Source organism: Ammodytes marinus (assembly GCF_949987685.1).
Source record: "Ammodytes marinus genome assembly, chromosome: 12".
Classification (NCBI taxonomy): domain Eukaryota; kingdom Metazoa; phylum Chordata; class Actinopteri; order Uranoscopiformes; family Ammodytidae; genus Ammodytes; species Ammodytes marinus.
In genome coordinates, this window is record NC_137216.1 from 17,349,331 (window position 1) to 17,375,848 (window position 26,518).

General features: G+C 40.4%; 1 protein-coding gene across 4 annotated transcripts in view; it reads left to right on the forward strand.

The window, feature by feature from the left end:
- Positions 1 to 26,518, forward strand: part of ubr3 (ubiquitin protein ligase E3 component n-recognin 3) — a gene marked incomplete at its 5' end in the record, with an annotated part of 42,605 nt that overhangs the window by 9,396 nt on the left and 6,691 nt on the right. Inside the window, 17 exons of one of the 4 annotated variants that reach the window (XM_080038333.1) lie at positions 391 to 532; positions 1,246 to 1,342; positions 3,689 to 3,830; positions 4,123 to 4,236; positions 4,322 to 4,492; positions 5,871 to 5,903; positions 6,757 to 7,202; positions 9,543 to 9,631; positions 12,241 to 12,390; positions 13,381 to 13,514; positions 14,112 to 14,222; positions 14,668 to 14,868; positions 15,340 to 15,476; positions 18,162 to 18,247; positions 22,801 to 22,906; positions 25,060 to 25,160; positions 26,150 to 26,274. In XM_080038333.1, coding sequence (XP_079894459.1) covers positions 391 to 532; positions 1,246 to 1,342; positions 3,689 to 3,830; positions 4,123 to 4,236; positions 4,322 to 4,492; positions 5,871 to 5,903; positions 6,757 to 7,202; positions 9,543 to 9,631; positions 12,241 to 12,390; positions 13,381 to 13,514; positions 14,112 to 14,222; positions 14,668 to 14,868; positions 15,340 to 15,476; positions 18,162 to 18,247; positions 22,801 to 22,906; positions 25,060 to 25,160; positions 26,150 to 26,274 — 2,385 coding nt within the window. The remainder of the gene's footprint in view (positions 1 to 390; positions 533 to 1,245; positions 1,343 to 3,688; positions 3,831 to 4,122; positions 4,237 to 4,321; positions 4,493 to 5,870; positions 5,904 to 6,756; positions 7,203 to 9,542; positions 9,632 to 12,240; positions 12,391 to 13,380; positions 13,515 to 14,111; positions 14,223 to 14,667; positions 14,869 to 15,339; positions 15,477 to 18,161; positions 18,248 to 22,800; positions 22,907 to 25,059; positions 25,161 to 26,149; positions 26,275 to 26,518) is intronic. The other 3 variants (XM_080038334.1, XM_080038335.1, XM_080038336.1) reach the window with 3 other exon arrangements.

Genomic DNA, 26,518 nt, shown 5'->3' on the forward strand with positions numbered 1-26,518 from the left:
ACTATGAAGCTCAAGCTATTTTTCAACGAAGAATGGGCAAAAATGTCAGTCTGTAGATGAGCAAAGCTGGTAGACATACCCCAATAGATTTGCAGCTGTAATTGCAGCGAAAGGTGGTTCTACAAAGCATTGACTGAATACTTTTGCACCCCACACTTTTCAGTTTTTTATGTATTTTTTTTTTTAAAACCATGTTTAATTTTCATTCCACTTCACAATTATGTACCACTTTGTGTTGGTCTATCACATGAAATCCCAATAAAATAAATGTACGTGTGTGGTTGTAACGTGACGAAATGTGGAACATTTCACGGGGTATGAATACTTTTGCAAGGCACTGTATATGCAGTCATCCATGACAATCCCTTTCCTTAACAGTGTTTTCTTAAGATTCCTGAGAATCCCAACCCAAAGAGTGGCATTGTACCTGGGAGTTGTAGTTTTGAGGAGATGCTGTCAGCCGTTGCCGACTTCAAAGCGCCTGTGTTTGAGCCCGGAGGTTCTATGCAGCAGGGCATGTACACACCTAAAGGTAGGATATCTGTGGTGAAGTTGAAGGCATGGTTTACAAATTAGACAATTGTAACAAGGAGGAGGGATACAGATCGATATGCTTCTTTCGAGCTAGATATGTCGGTCTGCTGCCCTCCACTGGACAACAGTAGTTGACAACTGACTGTCAAATCAAGAGAAAATATGTATTTTCTTTTTCTGGTCAGTAAAGTATGACATGTTAAACAAAACACTGGGCGTTTTTTTCTGCTTCAATTCAATGGATAATTCATAGAAGTATTTTCTCAACATCTATAGTATTTTATTAGGTATTCTATGGTGAAGAGCTCAACACAGATAATTTGTGTGTGTGTTTGCACGATGTATTTATATTGTCTGGTGTAAAGAAAATGTTTTCTTATGTTCATCTTTAGTGTATTGTATAGAATGGTATGCAATAGAAACAAACTTATGCTTACTGCCGCCTACTTGTGTAATAGGTCACTTACAGACTTACTAGGGAATACATATAGTGAATTGTAATTTAGACCAAACACTTTATATTCAAATGTTGCTTACGAGGCCTAAATAGGTTGAAAGTTTTTGGCGTTAGATCTAAGTCCTCAGCGGACCACTAGGGGGCAGGCTTAGACCACTTACTGTAAGTAGAGAAGGTGAAAGCAGGATGAAATTGAATCAGTCTTTTTGTACCAGAGGTTAAAAAATACATTTCTTTCCTCTTTTCCCACCTAGCGGAGGTGTGGGAGAAGGAGTTTGACCCCATCATGGTCGTTCTCAGAACAGTCTATCGGCGTGACGTCCAGTCAGCAATGGACAGATACTCAGCATTGTAAGTTGTACATTGTTAACATACATTTTCCCAAAGTCAATGGCTTGTTTATATCATTTAGATGCTTAAAAACATCTAATCAAACATTGCCGTTTGGTGTATTACAAATGGTTTGTGTGTTTATGCTTGGCAGTAGGGATGTAACAATATACCGCAAAACGGTCGTTCGCGATATGAAAAGGCCACGAATGTCAACCGTAAGTTTTTTCTTGTTATACCGCGTCACGGTATTACAGGCGAGCGTGCATGGTAAATGCGCTCCGTCATTGTGGAGAGTCTGGTGAGCAATGTTGTCATAAACGTAGCACTCAATCTAACACTGTATTGGTCACACCAACATTGGAAACCAAACAATAACACATTGACACAACATCTTATCACTGAAACATGACTTCTAACTTTAAACTGAACAGTCACGTCTCACGTGGGCCGTTGTTTACACTAGCGCGTGCAGCTTCGCCACATTGAGTCACGTAGCAGCAAAGAAGAGAGAGAAAGAGAAAAGGGAGCTAGATAGAGAAAAAGATCGACAGAGTAGCTTACCAGACTGAAGAGAAAGTTGCTCGTGGGTCAATTATATCATTATGAATCCAGGCGAACGTGAGGAAATGAGATTATAAAAAAAAAAATTAAAAATTAAAAATGAGAACAGAATAGAATAGAATCCACCGCGACCGCGCGTTAAATCCCCGGTAAAGTCGGCGAACTTCCGTGAAAGGCAGATGAAGGAAATAAGTCCAAAGATCCTTGATATATTCATCACAACTTCACGTGAACTCAGCATAGACAGTATATAAAAGCTACCAGCATGTTGCGCAATACTATAGAATCCCTACTATGTCAAACTTAGGTGACACTACTTTGGTCAAATGAAGGGGAAAGTGTGAGGAAGGGAGGGGGAGAGGAGTGCACTGCAAAAACATTGATTTTGAGACTGCAATTTAAGTTAATAACAAATAAAAATCATAAATAAATATTTTACAGAGTTCATTGTGTCTGTCATAATGTAGGCCTATTAAGGTAAAACATGGCTTGTACAAATAGAGTTGATAAGCAAATAAAACATAAATAAATGGGGAAATTATCACTCTATTTAAATAATTTTTATTTTATACATACTTTTACAGTTACAGACAAGTGACTAAATTAAGTTTAGATTTAAAATTCCTATTTCAGTTTGAAAAATATAGGTGTAAAGCTTCTTTAAAAATAGCAGTAGAGAAGCAGTGTCTTTGTTTTGGTGATAAGTTGTTTAAATCTCTCAGAAATCTCTTCTTCATATTAAGATATAAAAAGTTTGGATTATTCTTGCGTTTATGTTTTATTTAAATCAGCGTTACACCATTTAATTTAAGGGGGTAGAAATTAATTCCACGCTTAATATCGTATCGTGATATCGTGATATCAATCGCAATATCGTATCGTATCGTACCCAAAATTTCATATTGTTACATCCCTACTTGGCAGTACTCTTTAGTTCCCCAGAAAGCCACCTGCATCATGCTCTGTTCAGTGTCATTGGGTCACCTCTCTCACTTGCACATTAAGGCACATGATAAGAAAGGTCAGGTCTACCGGGTGCTCAAGTTGGTTCCAATTATATAGCTGTCGAGAAAGATCAATATTTCAGTCTTAATTGTAATAGAATTGAGGAAATCTTGCTTGTTTGATTGTGGTACAGACGTCTCCCAGGACGAAGGTGTCAGTGGAGGTGAAGGAGATACCAAAGGGTTCATTTTCTGGAGGGTCGCTGGAACGATTTAAGACGCAAATGATAAAGCTAAGGTCCCTCACTGAGGGCTTCTAGGTTTGAAATAGTATAAGATTAGATTACCTTTTTATGTAATGGGTTCTGTGGCCTTTTTTGATATAGTTGTAATTGAAAGTAGGAATAGATCACTGAAGTAGTTAATTGTACTTCTTCCACATACACCACACGTTTTCTCTAGGCCAGTTTTGTCGTTACACAAACCCACAGACACTAGGGCATATTTCTCCTTGAAACGTATTGAAGCTGCCATTTCCACCTTCAGAGTCTAATACAGCCTCATGTTGCTCATTCACACTGTTTGAATATGATGGATTGCCTGTCAGACTGGCTCCGTTATTTTTATAACAATGATCCCATCATCACTAATAGAGTGAGCGACCATGCTGCCCGTCGGCTTTTCCATTGCATAGACCAAAATCTTTTGTGCAGTGAATTATTCTGAACAACGTACGGTGTTACTTCATCACACTCCCATTTCTCTCATTGTCATGCTTTCTGTGCGATCAATACTCTTCAATGTGTAACTGATTGTTCTTCTGGTCTTTTTCTTTGTTGTTGATGATGATGTCCCCTAGTTTAAAACAGGCTGGTATGCACACCGGCAACCCGTGGCCACCTTACAAGGAGAGAACACACCTGCACCCTTGTTACAAAGGTCTAACCAAGCTCTTGCACTGCAAGACACTCCACATTGTGATATTCACCCTCCTTTACAAGGTGAGCCTTTTTAATGACTATCCATGTGGTATAATAGGACTGCAGTGCTGCCCCTGCATCTCAATTTACTCCTTGAGCTAAATCAAAAGCGACACTTTTCAAATCTCTCACAAGTGAGCAATTGTTTAACACTAATTGCCTTGGCATAGTTGGTATCAGTACTGGAGATGGATGCTATGTGTATGTAACATTACAATTCGGACTGTTTTTATCAAATGCAAAATGGCAATTACCTTATCTAAAGGTTTTATTTGTTCTTCAGTGTGAACTAATCGTATTGTGTGTTATCTAGATATGGATGGATCATCAGAACATGTCGGAGCATGTGCTGTGCATGGTGATGTACCTGATCGAGCTGGGCTTGGACAACCAGCTTCAAGACAACAAGGAGGATGAGGTTAGAAATGTGTGTTGAACATTCCAACCGCTCTCCTCACTATGTAGACTTCCATTGTCCAGCAGGGTCTTACATTGACTTCATTCTTTTCCAGGAGCCTTGCATTGAGGAGCACTGCCACGACAGCTGGTTCCCTGGCACCAACCTCCTCTCCAACCTGCACCACGTAATCAACTTTGTTCGGGTTCGGGTTCCTGAGACGGCTCCGGAGGTGAAGAGAGAGGCCCCTCCCAGCACCAGCACTGAAGCTTCTTCTTATGGCCAGGTAAAAGGTTACTGGATAACAGTATCATTTAATTACCAGTGTTATTTCACTCTAATTAAAAGAGTAAGTCAATCTTTTAGTGACTGGCTTCCTGCCATCACTTTTAGTGAAGGGCTTGCTGTCATTACAAAAAGGCAGCGTATTAAACCAGTGGACGTGGAAGGAAACTGAACCTCTATATGCTCAAGACTCATATATATTTTTTTGTCAGGAGATCAAAGCTAAAAGTCCATTTATTATTGGACTTGTGTAAATCTGTTGGATTTTATTCAGAGTCCAATGTCTGCTTAGAGGGTTAACCATAAATAATCGATAAGCGTAGAGCATGTTAGGCCTGGGTTGCGGTCACTTTGAATTGGTGCCTTTTGTCCTTCAGTGGTCAATGGAGCAGCAGAGTAGTCAGGCGTGGTCTCCAATCCTTTAGTTTAGCACACAAAACTGTGTGGGGTGGGGGGGTGCTTGTGGTGTAGTGGTTTGAGCGCGCCTCCCCCCCCATGAGGCTCAGTCCTCTTCGCAGCAGACCCAGTTCGAATCCCTATGCATGCCATTCCCCTCTTTTCCCTATTTCATCTCTGTCTCTCTGAACTATCAATAAAACATTAAAAATGGCAAAAAAATTATTTAAAAAAAACTAAAAGACTGTGTGTGAGTAGACAAAATATAGCATGTACCAACAGCCTCGTAAACAATATAGGATTTATAAAACATATTTCACACGACATGTACTGGCTGCAACACTGGCTGAAAAAAGGCTCTGAAGTGTATCAAATGTCTGCTGATATTTGATTATCAGCCCTTTCTTGGTCTTTGGTCTTGTCATCAGTGTGAGGTAACCAGGCAGCTAGTGTAAAGCACAGAAAGTCACTGCTCCTGGCCAAGAAATAGTCCACAACTAAGTAGTGTAAACAAATCTTCAGTTTTTGCATGGATGGTGCTGCTGGCTAAGCTTCATTCTTATGGCCAAGGCAAAGAGCGGTATCAATCTTCTCAGCTAACTTTCAACTAGAAATTGAATAAGCGTATTTCTAAGAATGTTGAGCTTTGAATAATCCAGCAACAAAGCAAGTACTAATTAAATAATGGTTCCTGAAATGCATGGATTTCTAGAACAAGTACTTTATACATATATAGATCATAAAATTACATATCAAGATGTGACATTACGTCCACATAATTGCATGGTCCCCAAAGGATAAATCCTTGTGACTTTGGTTCGCCCCTGACTTTTCCATGCTAAATGTGACACTTAGCATGCTATGACAAGCCCATTACGCCATTTTTTTTTAAACGTTTTATTTTTTATTTGTTGGTACTTTCATGTTTCTCTTTCATATCATCATTATTTTTGTTTGTTCATTTTGCTGTGCCTGCTCCACAGAACTCCAGGCGTCTTACAGGGAATTGGAGAGAGGTAGCTATCTACACTCATTTATATAAAAAGGCAGATGGCTTTGATGCCAACAGCATCTGCATTTGTCTACTTTTTTATTATTATTATGACAGATTTTCTGTGAACGTGTTTGTTTTGGTCTTTTCAAAGGACGTCTGCCTCTGTGTGTTATGGAGTGTGTGTAATGCTGTGCTTCAGCAGTTCCCCTCCCTCTTGACTGCTGAAACTAATTACATGTGTAATGCAGGTTTGGGTAAATGCTTTTTAACCGCATGTCAACATGATTGATGGTGCCTTACTGGACTATATGATGTATGTTTATTTAACGGTGCAGCTCCGATCCTTTTTGTCAGGCCGTGTCATAGCAATCTTTCAGACGGTGTGTGCTTTAACATCAGGATCATTTGAATATACCTCAGCAATATGGTTGTTCTGACAACTATCAGCAAAGGTAATCGTGAAACGTCAGCTCAAATTTTATAATAGACATTTAATTTGACTTTTATGAGCATTGTGCCTGTCTGACTATGGTAATGAAGCATCCATCATACTGTTATTGATGTCCTTTTAGGACGTGGTGTTTTCGCTTAAAGACAAATCGGCCAAAGCACAGCAGAGCAGGTGCAATTTGAAGGAATATTGGTAACGAGGGTTTTCGTTTTTGCTGTGAACACTTTGTATGTGTGTGTGACTTATTTATGTACCGTGTGTTTACGGTATGTCCATAAAGTCGAACTCATAGGGCATGGCAATTATTGTGCCAGACTTGGGGTTTCCACATTCGGTATTCCACATACAAATATTCACCTCGAGTCATTTCATCTAAATAAACATATTGTTTAATTTTTCCCTTTTCTTTTTTGTGTTTACTTAGAACCTGCGTGAAGCCCAGGTGTTCAGCCTCGTAGCCGAGCGCAGGAGGAAGTTCCAGGAGATAATCAACCGCAGCAGCACGGAGGCCGCCCAGGTTGTCAGGCCCAAGAGCTCGTCCACACGCTGGGTCCCACCGGGCACACCGCCTCAGCTGGTGACGGAGATCCTGGAGATCAGGGAGAGCATGCTGTCCCTCCTCATCAAACTGCACCAGAAGCTCTCTGGCAAGCAGAACTCTCTGTCGGCATCCTGGCTGGACGACATGGACACGAGCCGCCACGCTCACGGAGATGGCATCACAGCCATCGAGCGCATCCTCACCAAGGCAGCCGCGCGCAGCTGCCAAATAAAGCGTAGCATCCTGGACATTTGTGGGAAGGTGTCGCCTCCTGTTCCACCAAAGAAGAACAGTCCCTCTGACAAGAAAGCCATGGATAAAGAAGAGAGGTAATGTAATGGTGTTCAGATACATTTTTTTTAAATAACATGTTCACTATTTTTGAACTTACATTTACACAGGTGCATAGGACTTCTGCTCAACATCTGTTAACAATGGTTGCACCTCGATATTATCTCCCCATAGCTATCTAAAAAGGAGTTGTATCACAATGTGTTTTATTATAATTAGGGCTGTCAAATTAACGCGTTAATTTCGATTAATTAATCACAGAAAAATTAACGCGATTAAAAAAATTAACGCAGATTAATCGCACTTCTATAATGCCCTTTGACCCGGTGCAAAAGTGGTGCGTAGCTGCACCGAGCTGCACCTGAAGCAGACACAGCCCGCGCGGGTGAAAGGGAGAAAAGTAAAGAGAGAAGCAGGGGGCCGAGGGCTCTATGGACGGTTTAATAAGCATGAAGGTAGGAAGACATATTACTTTATTCTCCGCAGCCAGTGTCTGTGCATTATTGATTTAGTGGGTGCAACAATGTAGGCTAGGTTCAAAACAGTATCTCTCAATCTTTCTCCCCGTGTCTCAATTTTGTTTGCTAGCGTCGTGTGTGTGTGTGTGTGTGTGTGTCTCAATATTTTTGCCTATGAGTACGACGATGGTGAATGAATCGGCATAAGCATCTGTGACAGTGCAGCGCTGTCTGTTGTGGAGACAGAAGTTACGAGAGACGGAGAGAGAGAGAGAGAGAGAGATAAATAGAGAGAGAGAGAGAGAGAGAGAGAGAGAGAGAGAGAGAGAAACAAACTATAGTAGGCTATACAGCTGTTTATAAACAGGTATAAAAGTGTCATAAAAGTATGCGATTAATTTAGATTAATTAATCACAGAGCCTGTAATTAATTAGATTAATTTTTTTAATCGCTTGACAGCCCTAATTATAATCTATAATCAAGACATACAAATAATCATAGACAGTATTACAGTGCAATTGCATCAACGGCCCACAAGGCTTGGTCATGTATGTAAGGACAATGAGTGTGTACAGTATCCAATCACACTTTTCTTAAATATTTGTATGTACTGCATTTTTGTCAAGAGATTGGAAATGCTTCATATGAGTTTTTTTTTCAATTTGAGGGAAAGAAAATCAACACAATTGTCACATATTTAACCGTTTACACTGTAGTGCATCTTTGAACTGCTATAGAAATGTTTGCTGTTTAAAAAAAGCAAACAAATCGAGTCAAACTTGGTTTTGGCTTTTCACTACATTCACCAAGAAGTCTGTGTCTCCCAATCCCCCCCCCCCCCCCCCCCCCACACACACACACACACGCTAATGATGATGGAATGGGCTATAGCCATCTAATAATTACCTGATTTTGGGGTTGGCTTCACCCCACAGATATAGGTAAAGGTAGTATATCTCCCATTCAGAAGAGCTAGTGCTGTTTCCAAGGCAACCATCAGGCAGCAGTGCGGTCAGTAGCAAACGACAAGTGAGGAGCCGCTGCCCATTCCTCATGATGGTTACCTGCACCTCCGAAGCCGTCAGTGAAAATGATTGAGCTGTGAAGCTCCTGTCATTATTTGTTTAAGTCTGGGTCAAAGCCCACCATATTAGTTTAAAAGAATAGTTCAACATGTTTTTATTTTGAGCTTTTTGCTTCACTCTCTGGCTCCAGGAAGGTGACAGAAACCATTCCTTTAACTGTGGATGTATTTTTGATAAAGAAAAATGGGCAAAGGTCACTCATCCATGTTGTGTTCTATATTTTTACACGTTTTGTAACAAACAAATTACATACTGGAAGGAAACCAGGAAGTGCCGATGACGGTCACGTATGTATTTGATTTGAAAATGACATAACTTTTAAAAAAATTGAGCGCAACATAACATGGTAAATAAACGAGTCTCAACAAGCACACAGAAGCGTTTTGTGATGTTGTAAAGTTTATCTTCTGACTTGCTCCCCTTGACTACCAGTGGTTGAGCTATCCTGGATGAGCGACCTTTGCCAATTTCTAAATCAAAAATGCAAAAAAAAATATGTAATTGATCAAGGGAAAGAGGATCTGCACAATAGCCAAGCTTATATCAGCACACCGTAATGCATTTTTGAGGTGGAAGTGCAATGGTTAGTGTTCAAAAGCGGTTGCCAGGTACTTATCTGGAGCTCTGCTTGCGGTCCTTGTTCTCACATACTGAGGGTATATTTTTCTAATAGAAATTATTGGATTTGTTTCATACAATCTCACTGGTAGAATAAAAATGATGATGATGATGAAAAAGTGTTATTTCATTAATCACATAATGATAATATATACACAGTATTATTTGATTTTTGAACTCAAGTTAAAAAGAGTATATTCTCGTTTTTTCTTTCAGACGTCAGAGGGCTAGAGAGAGACAGCAGAAGCTGCTTGCTGAATTTGCCTCCAGGCAGAAGAGTTTCATGGAAACGGCCATGGATGTTGGTAAGAAAAGTCCAGTTCTCTTTTTTTTCAAAACGTATTGTCTCAGTTTTATGGTCTTACAGCTTTAAATTACTAACACGAAAGTTGCAGCAGCCAAGGCCCCAGTTCGGTTTGCAAAGGGTTTTTCCTCCTATGCAATACATTTTCCATTTTTTTGAATGACTGCCATGAAAACATGCAGTGTGTTGAAGTTCACCTGAACATGTTACTTATGTGTTGAAAAAAGTAGAGGGGGAGTGCTCATTTTCTAATGATTCCAGTTATCCAATTGGTGTTTTGTTTAAATGCATTTCTATGGGCAGTCTTATGCACTAAAGGCTTTCTCCTTTGTATAATCTACGATTCTACGTGCGTAGGAGATGGTAGAGTAATTAAAAAATAAAGAAAGTACACTCCCGCACAGTCAGACTTGCAAAAAAGTTTAATTGTTAAATAGCTGCAGCGTTTGGGTGGTAGACGTTCATAACGTAAAGCCTGTTGAAGGTCTGCTGAATATTAATGCCCTCAGCTAGGGCTAATTAGGCACTGATGTATAATGTGCCGCTGCAGTGACCTATCTGATAGGATATATGCATCAAACTGGGTTTATTCTGACATTGGGGTACATTAAAAGCCCTTTTGTAAAAGCACAAAACCCTTGAAGAAAAACGCTGTTGGCTGAAATAAAGCTATCATCGCTGTGCCTTTTTCACTGAGGCAAGGTGACAGTGGCCCGAGCGTGTGGTCTCTGCAGGCCTGTTAGGGGAAATTGAGAGGAGAGTGCTCCTGAGGGAGTGTGGGTGGTGCTGGCTGAGGGCACAAAAGGATCATAGCACTAATAGTAGGCTGGACTCCCAGGGTTCACCCTGACACAACATGGTTAGGGAATGAATAATGGCTACACTGTGTTCAGACGGGCCATTTTAGCAGGACTGTTTTCTGATGTCTTTCTGTATTTGCTTTACTTTTAGCCCTTGGAAAGTTACTTATTTATCGTTTTACATTGCCAGAAATGTGGCATTTGGTATTATTGTTTTTCAAAAATGTATCCAAATAGGTTGATGAAGATTTTCTGGTCAAATGATTTAAAGCCAGCTGCACTTGATGTTTGGTCTTTTTTTTTTTCTTTTTTTTTAAGATTTCTTTTGGGCATTTTTTTTATGCTTTATTGATAGTGTAGAGACAGAGTTGAAATGGGACAGAGAGGGGAGTGACATGCAGAGTACGACCGCGGGCTGGAATCGAACCCGGGTCCGCTGCTGGCCGAGGCCCATGGGGGGGACGCCCTACCAACTGAGCTAAGGGCGCCCCCGATGTTTGGTCTTTAAGTAAGTTTTTGTCACATAATAAACAAATGAAACATATTGTATTATAGGAAGAAGGAACCCTTGTTCTTCCCATACTGTAGCTTTTATCTCCCTGCACTCGCTGTGGCTGATTGAAAGAAAAACATTTTTTAAATGGAGGATGTCTTGCTTGCCCCAGTCATTATTTAGTCATGCAGGTATTTTTTTTTGTAGGTGTTTCTCTGACATTCTGCCTCCTTCTTAATAGAATGGGGATGAATTGAATCTCTTTTGTTGTACCTTCTTTTTTTTCAACAGTTCTGTGTTTTATCTGAATACTTGGTAATACTTTTCATTGTAACTTCTTTCTACTCAACAAAATAGTCCCTATGAAAGATGACAGTGTGTCCTGATTTCAAAGTGTCACACACTCAATTTTCCAGTCACCTGTATTGTTTTGGAGACTGATATCTCAAAGACTATGTGTCAAAACCTGAACAAATTATAGCAAGCCTAACTGATGGTCGCTGTAACTAGCATTCTTAAAGGATTTAAGATACCTATTGCGTGCATAGAATACTTTAAGGATTATTCATAAGTAAATGCTATAGGAAGCATTAAACAGCAGTCCTGTGTGTGTGTGTGTGTGTGTGTGTGTGTGTGTGTGTGTGTGTGTGTGTGTGTGTGTGTGTGTGTGTGTGTGTGTGTGTGTGTGTGTGTGTGTGTGTGTGTGTGTGTGTGTGTGTGTGTGTGTGTGTGTGTGTGTGTGTGTGTGTGTGTGTGTGTGTGTGTGTGTGTGTGTGTGTGTGTGTGTGTGTGTGTGTGTGTGTGTGTGCGCACATCGATGGCCAATGTACTGAAGTGGCCTGGGGCTAAAAGCTGTGGCGTTGACATCTAATGCATCCTTCATTTCCCCAGGAACACGGTGACCTCTCCTGAGAACATATTTTTCCCCAAAAAGCAATAAATCAATTTCCTACATGGCTTGACATTTCTCCACAATATTGACTCCTCAAATTGAACACAGTTCTTAACATTTAAAACTAATGTCACATCAGTAATTAATTGCTTGTGCCGTGGCACAGAGTGAATTAACCTAGGTTATGTTTTCAGTTTTGATATATGAATGTTACATTTCATTGGGCAAGTCAAACCATTTTGCTCCCTATCCCTGAAGTAAGAAAACAACAGATATACATTTTTTAATGCTTTTCAAGGTTTTAGTTATAATTGGATTAAGCGGTTGCCATCTGTTGCATGGTAACACGTTATTTTGTTCTACAAGTTATCACGGGGAAGATTTTGCAAACTTAATTATTAACATTCTTACTTTCCTTGTGCTAGAACCGCCTGACGGTGATGCAGCCATGGACCTGGGAGCCTCTGAGGTAATGGAGTCTGAGGTTCTTTACGACTGCGTGATCTGTGGCCAGAGTGGACCTTCCACTGAGGACAGGCCCACTGGCCTAGTAGTTCTCCTCCAAGCATCTTCAGGTACCACATGTCCCCTACCATACTCCTCTTCCATTCTCAGAAGCTCAGACTTATAGACCACACAGGTCTTCGTTTTGGTGTACAATTGAAAAAACCACACATGACACATTATTCTGTTTTCTGTTGGATCAAAGCAAAACATTTACATATAGCACCTTTTGATACAGCAAGTATTATATATGATGTTTTAAATAGGTGGTTTAACTGTTTTTTCTTTTTTTTTTTAAGATATTTTTTAGGCATTTTTATGCTTTATTGATAGTGCAGAGAGACAGAGGTGAAATGGGGCAGAGAGGGGAGTGACATGCAGAGAACAACCGCGGGTGGGAATCGAACCCGGGTCTGCTGCTGGGCCCGGCCCGGGAGGGGGACGCCTTACCAACTGAGCTAAAGGCGCCCCCAGGCGGTTTAACTTTGTCAAATTGGCTCATTCATCATTCATGTAGGCTCCTGCTCACTTGTACATGAAGCTTATCGTTTTCGTAGGTCATTTATTTTCCATTTTTGTGGACTGAGGATCAATCACTGTTACCTAAATAACCGCAAAAAAGAAATCTTGTAAAATGTACGAAGAGTGGATGCATAATACCATATAATTACAGTATATTGTCTTATCGGCGACTAGAACACAACACATCATCATTTAAATTTAGTTTTTATTGTTGTTGAAGGCCAAGTTGTATTTATTGTATGTATCCGTTATTGTGAATATAAAAGATAATCGGAGTTTGGTCACTAAAAGGCAAAATATGTATTTTATTGAAGACAGTACCTTGGTATTTGGGAATTTTTTTATTTTGGCATTCAAGTTTTTTAAAATAATTTTTTATTTAAATAATACATCGAATAATTATCAACGAATCAAGTGAACTTAATCTTTAGTCGTAGCCCTAATTTTGTATGAACTCTGATCACAATCCTTGGCATTTTATGTAAATACTGTGTAAAACAGATTTATGCTCATCACTGTCTTCTGTCTTTGGCTTTTAGTGCTTGGGCACCGCTGCAAGAGCAGCGAGGCTAAGAAACTACCGACTACTGACGACGAGCACATCTACGCTGCAGACACCTGTGGAGTGGCTCACGACGTCAGGCTCACGCTAATGCAACGGTTCTTCAAAGATGTAGGTGTCTCTGAGAGTACAGACAGCTTTTGCACAGGAGAGAAAATAGGCTGAAAGCACTTCGAGTTCTATTAGGGATATGGGCTTGTGTGTTTTCTATGTAACAGCTCTTGCCGTTTTAATTTCAGCTACATTTTAATATATATGAATGTCAGCAACAGGAGTATCTGCATTTGTTAAATAATACATTTCTTAAATGCTTGTGGTAGACACAACATAGGCCAGCTAACGGCCGTCAACTGAGAACACAAAAGTGTGAAACACAAGTCAAAATCAAAAATGCATATAGCAGTGGAGAGCGTTTTCCAGAAACAAATGCAAAGTCATCACTCAAAACTAAACTGAAAAGCTTTATTGAAAATGGCTTTTTTCTAACAGCTTTCATTTGCTTCTCATGCCAATGCTGTGTATTAATTAGGTTCCAACACAACTCCAGACCAAAAAATGGTTTCACAGATCAATTGGATATCATCTATAATGAAGTGCAGTTGTCCGTGATAAGATGCTGGATATAAAGTACCTTCTGAATAGGATGAATTCCTATTGACATATTTGCATACTCTAATTGATGTGATTTTTTCTTTGTGAATTCTGCAGAGCTCTTGTCTGCAGTCTGTGTCAATAGGTTGGGATGGGGGCGTCTATGTCCAGACCTGTGGACACACTTTGCATATAGATTGCCACAAGTCATACATGGAGTCTTTGAGGGTAAGAGAAAGCTTGGCCTTATGAAATGTTTAGTCATTAGATACTTGTCAGAAAATGAAACAATGACGATTAATTTATAATTACCTAGGCAAGTGAATATATCAAACATTTTCTTTTTAAATCTGCTGTAATCTGAGAATTTTTATTTTTTATTTATTTGTAAAAATAGATTTTTTTGATTAGACACAATGTCAGCATAACAAGGGCATAATTTTAGCGCTGGTGTCCCTAAGGTGGGCACTTTTTTTTTAACATTACTTAGACAACATTATGAATTGATGAAGATCACTGGAGCCCTGCAGCCATTTTATTTATTTATTTTTTTAACTTGGTGAAAACTAAAGATCAACTAAGTCCAGTGTCAGTTGCCACCTTCACATTTTTTATTTAGATGGTATAGGTCAGATTTAACTTAACTGGCCCTTTTTTCTTTTTTCCCCCCAAGAATGACCAAGTCCTCCAGGGTTTCTCTGTTGACAAGGGTGAATTCACGTGCCCATTGTGCCGACAGTTTGCCAATAGTGTCCTTCCGTGTCGCCCTGGGCGGGGCACAGAGGCCATAACCTGGCACACACCCACAAACAAGAAGACGTGTGTGCTTGTGAAGGAGGTAGAAGATCTTCAGGAAAATATGGGCCGTTTCCCAGTAAGTTTCAAATAACTCCTGAAGAGTATAACTAAAGAAACAGAAGTTTATGAAAAAAAATGCATCATGTTTTAATCGCACAGTCAACTCATTATTGTCTGGCGGTAACATAAGCCGTGATTAAAATTACTAGAAACAATCGGCTTCCTGAAGGAGGTTCAAAAGCGGGTGATTCTGTTCTCTGGAGAATCCAGAGACAAGCACTTGTTTCATCAAGACATCCTTGGATCCTTGGATGGTCAATAATAATAATAATAATAATAATAATAATAATACAATTCTGTCACAGAACCTATGATCCATAAAAATGGATGTCATATTTTTCCCTTTAGTCTCATGATTGGCAAAATGCTTTACCGTGTATTTTGATACATGTATTTTAATGTGAAATAATTTTTCTTTGTGTAGTTGAGTTACAAATGTCCATTCTAGAAATAATTCTGACCTTATTGCATTCCCCACTTTTTTAAGACGGAATCCAACTTGAGTAAAGAGATGGAGCTGGTTATTAAAGACATCAAGAATACCACCCAGAAGAAGTACATGGACTACGGCAAGAACCCTGGCTCCCCTGACAATGATTTCCTCTTCATGTACTCCGTAGCAAGGTCAGCACAGAGTTTAAATGGGATGCAGCCCAAGCCTTTTTTTTGTTTGTTTTTTACAGAGATGTATGTTAATTTGTCTAGTTGTGTTGAAAGGGACAAAAATTGCTGGTAGTGTATCCCAAAGAAAACTGTTCATGGATTTTTTGGTTTTCTTGAAGGATTAGCTCTACTGTAATACTGCCCAACCTCAACGTGTCATTTGAGAGACTTGTTGGATTTTTCGTAATATGACCTTTAGCACTAGCCTGGAAATCCAGACCTGCCGCTGGAAAATTCAATTTGCTGCGCCTGTTGGTCTGGACACTCAACATTGAAGCTCATTAAATATGTCGGAAATTTCTGTTTCAATTGGTTATATCTGATATGGGCGGGCCAGAGCCTTATGTATGGTGCTCTGGGGCGGACGTAACCGGATGATGACAGTGCTGTGCATGTGCCGTCGAAGCCGTGTTAGTAAACAACAGAGATGGCTGTGGATATGTTGTTTGAGTTTGAGACGGCTTTGGCCTCAACCCTTTACGATTGCGATACTGAATGCCATTTAAACAAATTATGTTTATGCACATAATATCATAATCTGAAGAACTGCTTTGCTTTTTCCTTGTTCACTTTCAAGGTTCCTGGCAAAATACTACGCCAGTCGTTCTTATGTATGTGTCAGAGCTATGTTAGTAATATCGGACCATCTCTTTGCAAGTTTTTGTGTCTGCTGACCTGTGTGTCTGCAGGCCTAAAACTTCGGGGTCCTCCTTCTGCACCACTTTACATATTTACACGCACACACCACTGACAGTTAAGACTGGTGAGATAAATGCTATCCTAATGCCAGCTCCTCAGCATGAATAACAATGATTGTTCATGCAAAAGGACAGTAGTGTACTCTCTCTGTGTTAGTCTGACTTTGTTCGCATATTACTCCAAAACACTGAACTGCAACTGAAATTCAATACTGCAGTTGTTGCAAAGTAGTTGCAACTTGCACCAAAGATATGGATCGGTTTGCATTTTTTTTTCAAATTTGTTCAGGGAGCTGTGAAGGTGTTGTTGATTTGTTTTCATCATACTTGTCATTATACTTCTGCATTATTCCTGGAAGTGTTGCCAGAAAAGTGCCCTTATATAAAACAGCATTGAAGCTTTGTCACCTCAGGCCACAGTAAAATGGTACTTTGTCTCTTGCTCTGTCTTAATTTATTAAGTCCAACTAAGTATGGATCTTCACCTTCTCTGACTGAATTTAAGGATGGCCTGTTGTGTATTAACACAAGACTTTTTTCAGTGCAAGCACAGTAGGGACGGGTAGCGGATCGGGACGAGATATTCACTCATTTCACCAAAAGTAATATTTTGGGTAAATTGGGTGAAAATAAGCATTCTCCAAAATTGCTGACTCCACCTTTTAAAAAAAGCTGGTCACAGGTCAGAGACATTTCTGGCTTTCAATTCACCTTGTGTCAGGGTTCAACCTAACCATAGGCCCAATGGCCCGGGGCCAGTAAAATAATATGCAGGGAAATTTATTTGACCCGGGTGAGTTACGGCCGATCACAGTTTGTCTATTTTTTTGTAATACATCGCAATTCGCTGACATTTTTTTAAGCTGCTGGCCCAGTGAACATATACAAGGGACCAGTAGAACCCTGATCCACTGGCCAATTAGGCCAGTTGGGAATTTATCTAACCCTGTTTGGGGTCTCTGTCTCACCATTCCCAATCAAAAAACTCTGCCCTTCCTGGAGCGTAAGCATCCAGCCCTCTTGCCCACCTAGTGCTCTGGTTCCCTCAGCCTTCAGCCCAAACAGAAGGATCCCCTGAGTGTGTCTGGGTGCCTGTTGGCTCTCTGAAGTTCAATGAACAGCGCAAATTGCCTGAGGAGTGGAAAATTCCTTTGTCACAGGGGCACTCTTATCAGCCAAAGCCAGATGGAGCTTCACAGTGGATGCATTATCTATGTGAAATTGCTTTTTTCTCCCAGGAAACCCAAGGATTTGCCCCCACCTCCCTGGCCCATAGAAGGAAATGGCCATTGGCGGGATGAAAACGGGCCAAGATCAGTCTTATTTTAGTAATGCCTATCTGTTTTCACCATCTATGTACTTTTGTTCGAGGTTCTAGTTTATTTTTCCACTGTTTTGGTATTGGGGAATTAAAATTCAGGAGTGAAACGTGTTTGGATATGCATGGGAAATGCACATTGGGGATTATGCATGAACTGTGGTTTGGAGCAGCGTTTATGCTAATGGGATAGCTTGTGCAAAAATCAGTCTTGGAAATCTGTCATTTACTTGATATGGAGCTGCTGCTGCAAAACAGGCACATTAAATGGAGAATGGCTTGACTAGGCAGTATCTTTCATCTTCCTAATCAAACTGGTAAAAGAGGCAGGCGTAACTGAGAGCTGAATATGATGATGCTCAACCGTTAAACCAATACCAACATCCTCACTCTGTCACATTCACACTTTCTGCTGAAATGGCTGTTTTTAAAGGAACACTGCACCTACAATTGATTGGTGTACCCATGACTCATCCCATGTAACCTGCAATTATGATGGGGTTTATGATGAAGAATTATGTTAGGCTGTTTATGTCTGTGTGTGTGCGCGTGTTTTGAAATTGCTTAAGTGTTTTCATTTGTGTAAACCTGCTACCTAACCTACTAATGATCATGACTTTGTATCCCCAGGACCAACCTGGAGTTGGAGCTTGTGCATCGGGGAGGAAACCTGTGCTCTGGAGGGGCCATTTCAGCTGCCAAACGCTCATGTCTCAGTGAGTACTCACTCCTCTACCTTTTCACTTGTTAAGTCTTTCAACATTATCTTCTCTAAATTGTATTAGTTTAGTTCACTTATATGCGATTTATTAAAGCTACTACGAGTAAGTCGGCACGTTGGCGACACCTTTTGAACAAAAGCGGTAGTATTATTACGACGCCAGCTGTCGTGAAGCTGTTTTGTAGCTCGTGCAGGCATGCAAGATTCAAATAATTAGGAAGCAATATGGTGCGTGTCCGTGTGTTGAAAGTGTGAGGGCACCGGACTCTTTTCGGCTCCGTGAGTCTATGGGTGACACAGCATCAACTAATGCCAGTAAGTGCTAAACACACCTGATTGCAATGAGTTGATGCATTGTCACCTCTCACGGAGCTGAACGAGTCCCCGTGTCCTCACACAAAGCGAATGAACGAGAGATGGCAGTTAGTTAGTGTTACTAGAATTATTTACCCAAGTATTTGAATAATTGAAACTGAATCAGGCCTTCTTGAAAGCAGGTGAAATTTACTTGCAAACAGCATACAAGGGTCAAACAACATGTATCACAAGTGGGCTTACATGATTGAATACAAAGAAATGAACAGTGTACATGGGATTATATGTCCGAGAAATGTGTAGGTGTATACACTCGGTTTGTGTGTCCAGCCCGTTTTGCTGGCGAAAGCAGAAACATTTTTAATTAGGCAGATAACAGGATATGGGAAATTTAGGGAGTCTTTTCTCCTCAACTATTGTGCACATGAATGCGTCATACCTCTGTATTGTGCCAAAATCTTATTAGGCAGTTTCTTCTTCAAGGCTAAACAACAACTTGTAGCAAAACACTTTGGAGTTCTTTAAGTTTACTGGGACAAAGTTCAACAGCCAGAAAGCATGTATTGTGCATTAAAATATTATACAATAAAGCAAATTAAATTCTGTTAACAGTTAGTATGGATCACGATGAGGTAATGTGTTTATGTTGTAAATAATGACTATTTCCGATGAATAATGGTCATCTGATGATGCTGGTGAGGCAAAGTAAACTTTGTTTAGTAGGCTACCGCTCATTCATTTAGGAGTAAACACTGCAGTCTAGTTTCGCTGCGTGAAATTGTGTATACGTTGCTTGGCAACGCCCTCCCGCCCGACTATCACTCTCCCTTTTAGCTTTTCTTCATTGCATTTTCTTTTTTTTTCTTTTATGGTTCAGCCCCGTTATCGGTCATTATGACGACAAACAACTGTCTCAAACAAGGCTCCCGCTCCCCTTCTCTCACCTGGAGGGATAGGCTTCTCAAATCGCGTTCCTGCGCCTCACTGAAACCTGTGACCAATACGGATATGTGACCATAGAGCATGCACGCGTGAACCGAAAATTGGACTGGGTGTACGACCAGATCAAATGCAGTAATAAAAACTATATAAAAACGTCTTTCTTTGCACTGATGGTCTCGTTTGCTGTTAAAGGTAATTTATGATTATGAGAGGAAACATGAGGCTGTTTTAAAAGTTACTCGTTGCCGCTTTAAGTCTTCTATTTTTGCACAGCGTAAAGCCTATTAACTCACTATGAATTACTTGGCACACAGTTAAAATTGCACAAAAATGTTTTGTTTGCTTTTTATTATTCTAATCTGTAATTGTTTAACCGTGCTTTGTGTGCGCATTTTGAGTGACCTGCAGTGTTTTCTCTGCTTTTTGAACAAAATTGCTGTTTATGTTGCGCTCTGCCAGATGTATTTAGCTGTTTTAAGATGACGATTACTGCGAAAAGCATTTCCCATGAGCCTCTGTGTAATAAAGTGTCTGCCTTGAGATCAAACCCATTCTCCTGTGTTACAGTCAAAGCTATGACATAAAAACCGAAAACAAAGGGTCGATTAGCAATGACAGGCAAGGATAGATGCCGTCCCAGTTGAGCTGTTAGGAGCCGCCGGGGTAAATGAAGCAGACAAATGGGTCAAGTGCTGTTTAAGTTGATTGTTTCACTGTCACAGCTGACTAGGACATGCGTCTAGCAGAGGATAAAAACTCAGATCTCATTTGAACCACAAAAAAAAAAAAAAATCTGAACCACAATGAACGAACATTCATTGTATTGATGACTGATCTAAAGTCTTACATTTATATCAGTTGTTTAAATACCTCAATATGATATCAGTATATAGAGTTGTCAGAATGAAGTTTGTATACAGACTGTGCCCCATTTTCTATTTGTTTAATTATTCTGTCAAAGTTGTGGCTGCCGCAGTGAAATGGCCTGTCATCCTTGAGTGGCTGAAAAGAGATTTCACACTGGAGGTTTGCCGTTTCTGAGCTACATTAACCAGGCCAAATTTACTGAGTTGCAGTACATTAGTGTTGGTTCTTCTTAGGGTAATGGATTTGAAGGAAGACGGCAGACGTGTGCTAACTGAGAGCCCTTGGGGTTTCTAAGCCTGTTTCCCAAAAGCCTCTTCTCTCTGTTCAAGTGATGAGGCCAGGGAGGCAACCTGCCTGCAATCCCCCTTGAAATGGGCTGTATGAGCTCTAAAGAGTCCAGCCTCCAAATAGCATGTCCTCGGTTTATTTAACTTCAAATATCAGAATGATTATGGGGACTCTGTGGCTTAGTTCAAAAGCATACCATGTTGACCTCAGTTGGGCAAACTTGCAGTACAGCTGTATTTGTGTCATTTTTCCCCCCTCATGGTTTGTGTTGCTGATTTTACATTTAAACCATTGTATGATCATATTCCCTGAGGGCACACATGTAATTGTAAAATACCTGCCTCTTAAAAAAGTGAGCACATATGGAAATGCACTCTAATTGTTTGTATCCAGTAAGTCCATGTTGATGGTATGAAAGTTATTAAAATATTATCAGGTGGTTAGACTTTTTTCAGGAAAGACTTTTGAATGAGGGCTGTATTCCATTCAGCTACTTTGGTTTCCAGGTCCTGGTAACATGCTGTCTCACTGTCTCACTGTGACACACACACACACACGCACACGCACACACACCCACACCCACACACTTTTTGTATTTACTTAGTAACACATGCTTTACTAATTATATTGTTGACAGTCAAAAAGACTTATTTTCAAGACATTGCATGGGTAATGAAATGTCAACTGATTGAAGACGCACCAGAGCGCACGCTATGTTCTATACTCTGATCACAAAACATTTTTTATCATGAATTATGATAATGACTGCAGATGACTAATATTTTATGAGCAGGTTGTTTAGTTAGGTTGAGCAATCTTGACCTTTTTATATACGGAAGAAGTCATCCTTAGTGCAGCCATTTTTTTTCTCCATGGTGTTGAATGATCTCATCTTTGAGTACTTTTAAACTTCTCCTTCTAAACCTTTTAGAAAATGTTATCTCATGTCATTTCACCTGCCACTTTGTGGAATCTGCTCCAAGTGATTTAGATGTTTACTATCACAAATGAAAATGGTATTTTAATCTAAAGTAAAAACAACTGTGATCAAATATTGGGCCTGGAGCTTGTTATAGAAGCTTTTCCATCCGTGTACATTTTGAAATGTAACGACAACAGCAGGAAACGTCTCCAATTTTATTCATTCTATTCCAAATTTGTCATTTGGTTTTCTTCCTTCCTGTTCTTCACCTCTTCCAGGGTAATTCCCGGTAAGAGCTGAGTGTTTGTCGGGCTAAGAGCTACAATAAACCTTAGTGAAGATGAGAGGGATGCAACAAAGGAATGACACAGACACTTTGCCTTCTCTTCTGCTGTGTCTTTGTTTACCTGCGGATGGCAGTGTTGCTCTAAGTATTGATGGTTCATGCGAGTCAAATTGCAGAGCTGATTATCTTGAAGCACTTTGCTGCATTACAATGCATCATAATTCCATGTCAAACAAAATCAAATGGGATTAGTGTTGCTCATTGGAAAAGGTTTCACTCCTTACAGGAGGGCGTATGTTAAATCAATAATTTTTTAGCAATTTGAATTTCTGGCATCAAGAGTACTTTGATTGAGTTCATACATTATGAACTAATAAGAAAAACTGAAATTTTTTCTTCACTCCTTTTGAATATATTACATTTAAAGTGAGTGTGCCAACTTCTGTCCTTGATGGATTTAAGGTTTGTTGTTATATCATAAATATAGTTATGTCATAAATATAGCTCCTTATTACAGTTCTACTCTAGAGACAAAGACAATGTAGGTTGTGAAGTATCCTGCTATAAAAGCCAGTGTGTTTATGAGACGGTGTGCATGTGTGTTGGTGGGGGGGGGGTCTCTCTTCATGTTCCATTAGTTTCACAACGAACAGGTGTGACCCAAACAAAGAATTGCTCAAGGCTATCGAGACCTACTATGTATCCATCTGGCCTGGCCTGGTTTTTTATCTGAGCCAAACCATTATCCTGCAGTCAGCGCAAGTCAAGTGCTTTGCCATCAATTTATCTACTGTGTTTGCTGCTGTGGGGAGGGGTGGACAATGGCCATTGAGATAAACAGACACTTGCTGCTTTTGTTCTTGTATAACCTGGTTGGAACATAACAATGATGTGGTTTTTTTTGTGTGTTTTTTTTTTCCCCTTTCAGATCAGCTGTTTCACGTGCTGGCCATGCACATGCGTCTGTACAGCATTGATTCAGCCTATAACCCGTGGACGAAGCTGACCCAGGTCACACAGAGCAAAGAGGCAGAGTGAGTGACTCTTTCTCTCCCACTTACCTCCGCCGTCAGTAAATAAATCTGCTCCTACCATTTCCGTACCTCGCTCGCACTCTTCCTCTCTCGCATAAACATGCAATCAAAGCAGCCACTTTGTCCTCCCTCTTAACGCCACCATTTCCTCCTGCCCCTGACGCTTTTTCCCCCCCTCCACACAAAGAGGAGCTAAAAACAGAAAAAAAGGGTCTGTGCGTGGTTTCCATAGATACCAATAATTGCTGCATCTGGCAAATTACCGGGCACTCCACAGAGAGAGCAAAGCGACCCTGTCAAACTCACTGTACTGAGAACAACTGCACCACACCAGCATCGCACAAGCAACAGTGTCTCGGCGCGCAACTGTCCACCTAGCTTCAACGGAAACCCGCATTTAACGGAATAGAAAAGACATCAGTTTCTGCCACACTCGACATCTTTTGCTGTCTTCCATGGCTGCTTTATGTCAGAACTTACTATTTTATATCTGCAAATATGTTTGGTTGTCAGGATTGATGTTCTAAAAAGGGTGTAAAAACAACAACGAAAATACTACTGGCGGCGCTTAACAATACAAGAACAACCTTTCCTCCCTGTTAGTGTTGTAAGACACCTTTTACACCTGTGACTGTTAAAGTGCTCACAGCGATTCGGTAATCTCAGAGGGGCCATTTGGTGTTTTAAAAATATGATGTGAATGTTTCTGGAGGGAGTCATTGACACCCTTAGGCAGTCACCCTGATCTAGCCTAGTTAAATAGGACAGAGAGGGATGTTTAGACACAGATGCAGAACGTTGTTCTATCGGATAAACCAAATATGACTGTATAAGGTTTTTACACTATATGTTAGTATATGCAGTGGTTTTAGCAGGGCTGAAAGCTCGGTCCTCTAGTCTTAAGGTTTTCCTCCAATGCACAGTGTGAAATTAACTGGTGAGTGCTTTGGTAATGGAAGGTATTATTCTTTAAGTGCAGTTCCTCTCATTCAACCCCCCTCCCTAAGGCCTTTCAAGAGTATGGAGGAAATTGGAACCTCGCTGAATTGTCAACAGAACAGTAGACATTTAAATGGAGATGGCACTCAATGTGAATGTGTAACCAGGGCTAAATTAAGGATGTTTGTCGGGGGAATACAAGGAACGGACCCCTTTTCATCTATTTTGTTAAGCAAATGTCAAGATGAATACACAACATGACCTATACTCTTTCGACTCAGTCCTTTTCAGACATGCACTGCATTACATTGCTACCTTCATCATGCTGTTACAGTGAAGGCCTTTTGGCATCCAAACAACAGTGGCGTTTGCATTTATATTCCTTATAGCTTTATCCACACTTGATGGAACATTGACAAGCGGCGACGATGCTCACGCCACATTTTAGTGACAAGAGACAGAGATGAGTTAAATAATGATGGCAAGAAAAAGAAGGGATTTCTGTTATTAGACGATCCGTCACTGTTACCTCTTTGAAGTCCTAATAAGCAACATGACTGACCACCTCTTCTCACATAGAATTCAAGAAAACATATTTGCATTAGTTGGAGTTATTAGCGAGCGTATTCTGCTACCTCATTTATAACCTCCATCATAAACAAACATTGAATGACAGGACGTTAAGTGGGACCTCTCATGCATGTAAAGCGTTTTGCTAGATATTCATATATTCATCCATGCAGTTAGCATGAATCAAAACTGAAAATATGAACAGGGAGTGCTGGCATGAGAATTACTGTGGGAGGACAAGCGCCATTTCTTTTTTATCTCAACGACTTAAACATGTCTCTTGCACAGTGTTTTCTGGTTTGCAAAACAAAATAAATGTTCTATTTGCTTAAGAGATGATGATTAAGATAATAAATGATAAACAAGAAGCTATGCAGGTCTGACCATGTGCGGAAATTATTACTGAAACATTACGGAGAAAGGTCTTGCCGTTTTTCACGTAGACGTTACCCGGGTACATAGTCAGACTTGAGACCAAAGTGTTAAATTACCATAAATGAATAATCTAATGAGGCACATGTCTGAAAAGGGCATATGTAAAAAGTACTACAGCCAGTATTTAGCGTAATTTAAACAGGTATTTTTTGTTTGTTGAGAAATGCATGCACGCGTGTCTATATGATATTTCTTCCATCACTTTGCAGTGGCTTTGAGGAGGAGAGTCCTGAGGTGCCTATGCTGTTCCGAGATGTCCCATCCCTCCTGATTATCTTTGTGCTTACGATGCCACAGCCACTGCGAAAGGGTACAGTAGTAGCTCCTAGGTCTGCATCATGACGCAACAACATGTCTCTTGAGAGTCTCTTGAGTGGCCGCTCCACAAGGACAGCCCCATTATCGCCCAGTAATCAGGTCTGAGTGCTGCTGCAGAGAAGCATTTTCACGTCTCTTATCTCTGCTCCTGTTGCCGAGATTTGCCTGTGAGGTCAGAGGAGAGACGCAACCCTGGAGATCGGAGGGCTGCACTGCCTTCGCGTGCCCTTCATCCTTGGCTTGTCGCTGCATCACCGCTATATTAGCCTTTAAGTAGGAGAAGGAGAAGTGCCACCTAAAGATCTGGCCCAATGCTAAGCATTCATCTTTTTATTTTTCATGCTATAATGATAGTTTGGAGGGACACAGTTGAAATGGGGTAGAGAGGGGAATGACATGCAGAGCACGACCGGGGCAGCGAAATTGGTTTGACCACTGTCAGGGCAAAAGAGACTTTTGAAACATTGTAAAATGAGGCTTTTGATTGAAACAAATGGCATTAAAGCTGTTCACCAGTTCGTTTGACAGAATGTGTTTTTTAGTGATTACTTTTAGTTCTTCCTCCTTAATTGTGTGCTGCTGACACTTGTCACAGTGACCAGGACAGTGGAGCTGTCAACAGCCTTTTTCTGTGTAGAGGAAAACAAATGGCCCTCTTTGTGGTTCTTCTAAAACCAAATTAAACATCCTTCAGGCTACATTTCCCACCTGAAACACTCTAATGCTAATTATCCCGCACACTGTTCACTCAGGCTTTCTGCACAGAACTGAGAAACCAAAATAAAAAGCCTGTGTGAATAGCTGCCAACACTCAACTGGCGAAGATCTTTTTAATTCAAGAGAACACACGCTCACATATTGAAGAACTTCTATGAATTCAACCTTTTTGAATAATTCAGCAGTGTAAATTGTTATTCTCCACTTTCTATTTGTGTTTTTTTTTTTTTTACACTTGGCTATCTTCTCGCCCCCTCTGTGTAGAGCACTTTAGCTGTGTGGTGAAGATGCTGTACAACTTGCAGTTCGCCCAGGCGCTTGCTGCACTCTCCTCCAAGTTCAGCCCAGAAGAAAGGCAGGCCTGGGGCACATCTGGAGCCCTCAAGAAGGTAAAGGTGGAGTCACATTAGAGACGCCTGAGACCTGATTAATTATTTTCCAGTGTCAATCAGACAGTGAATAATTTTTTCTTTCATTACTATAATACTCAGGAGTTTTAATGATGAAGGCCTTGTGATGTGAAACATGCATTTGTATTTTTCCTACTGATATTTATTCTACTATATGGATTATTTGCTTTCTGGGCTTTTACTCGTATCTTGTTCTTGCTTATTTTTTTTTTAGCATTTTTTC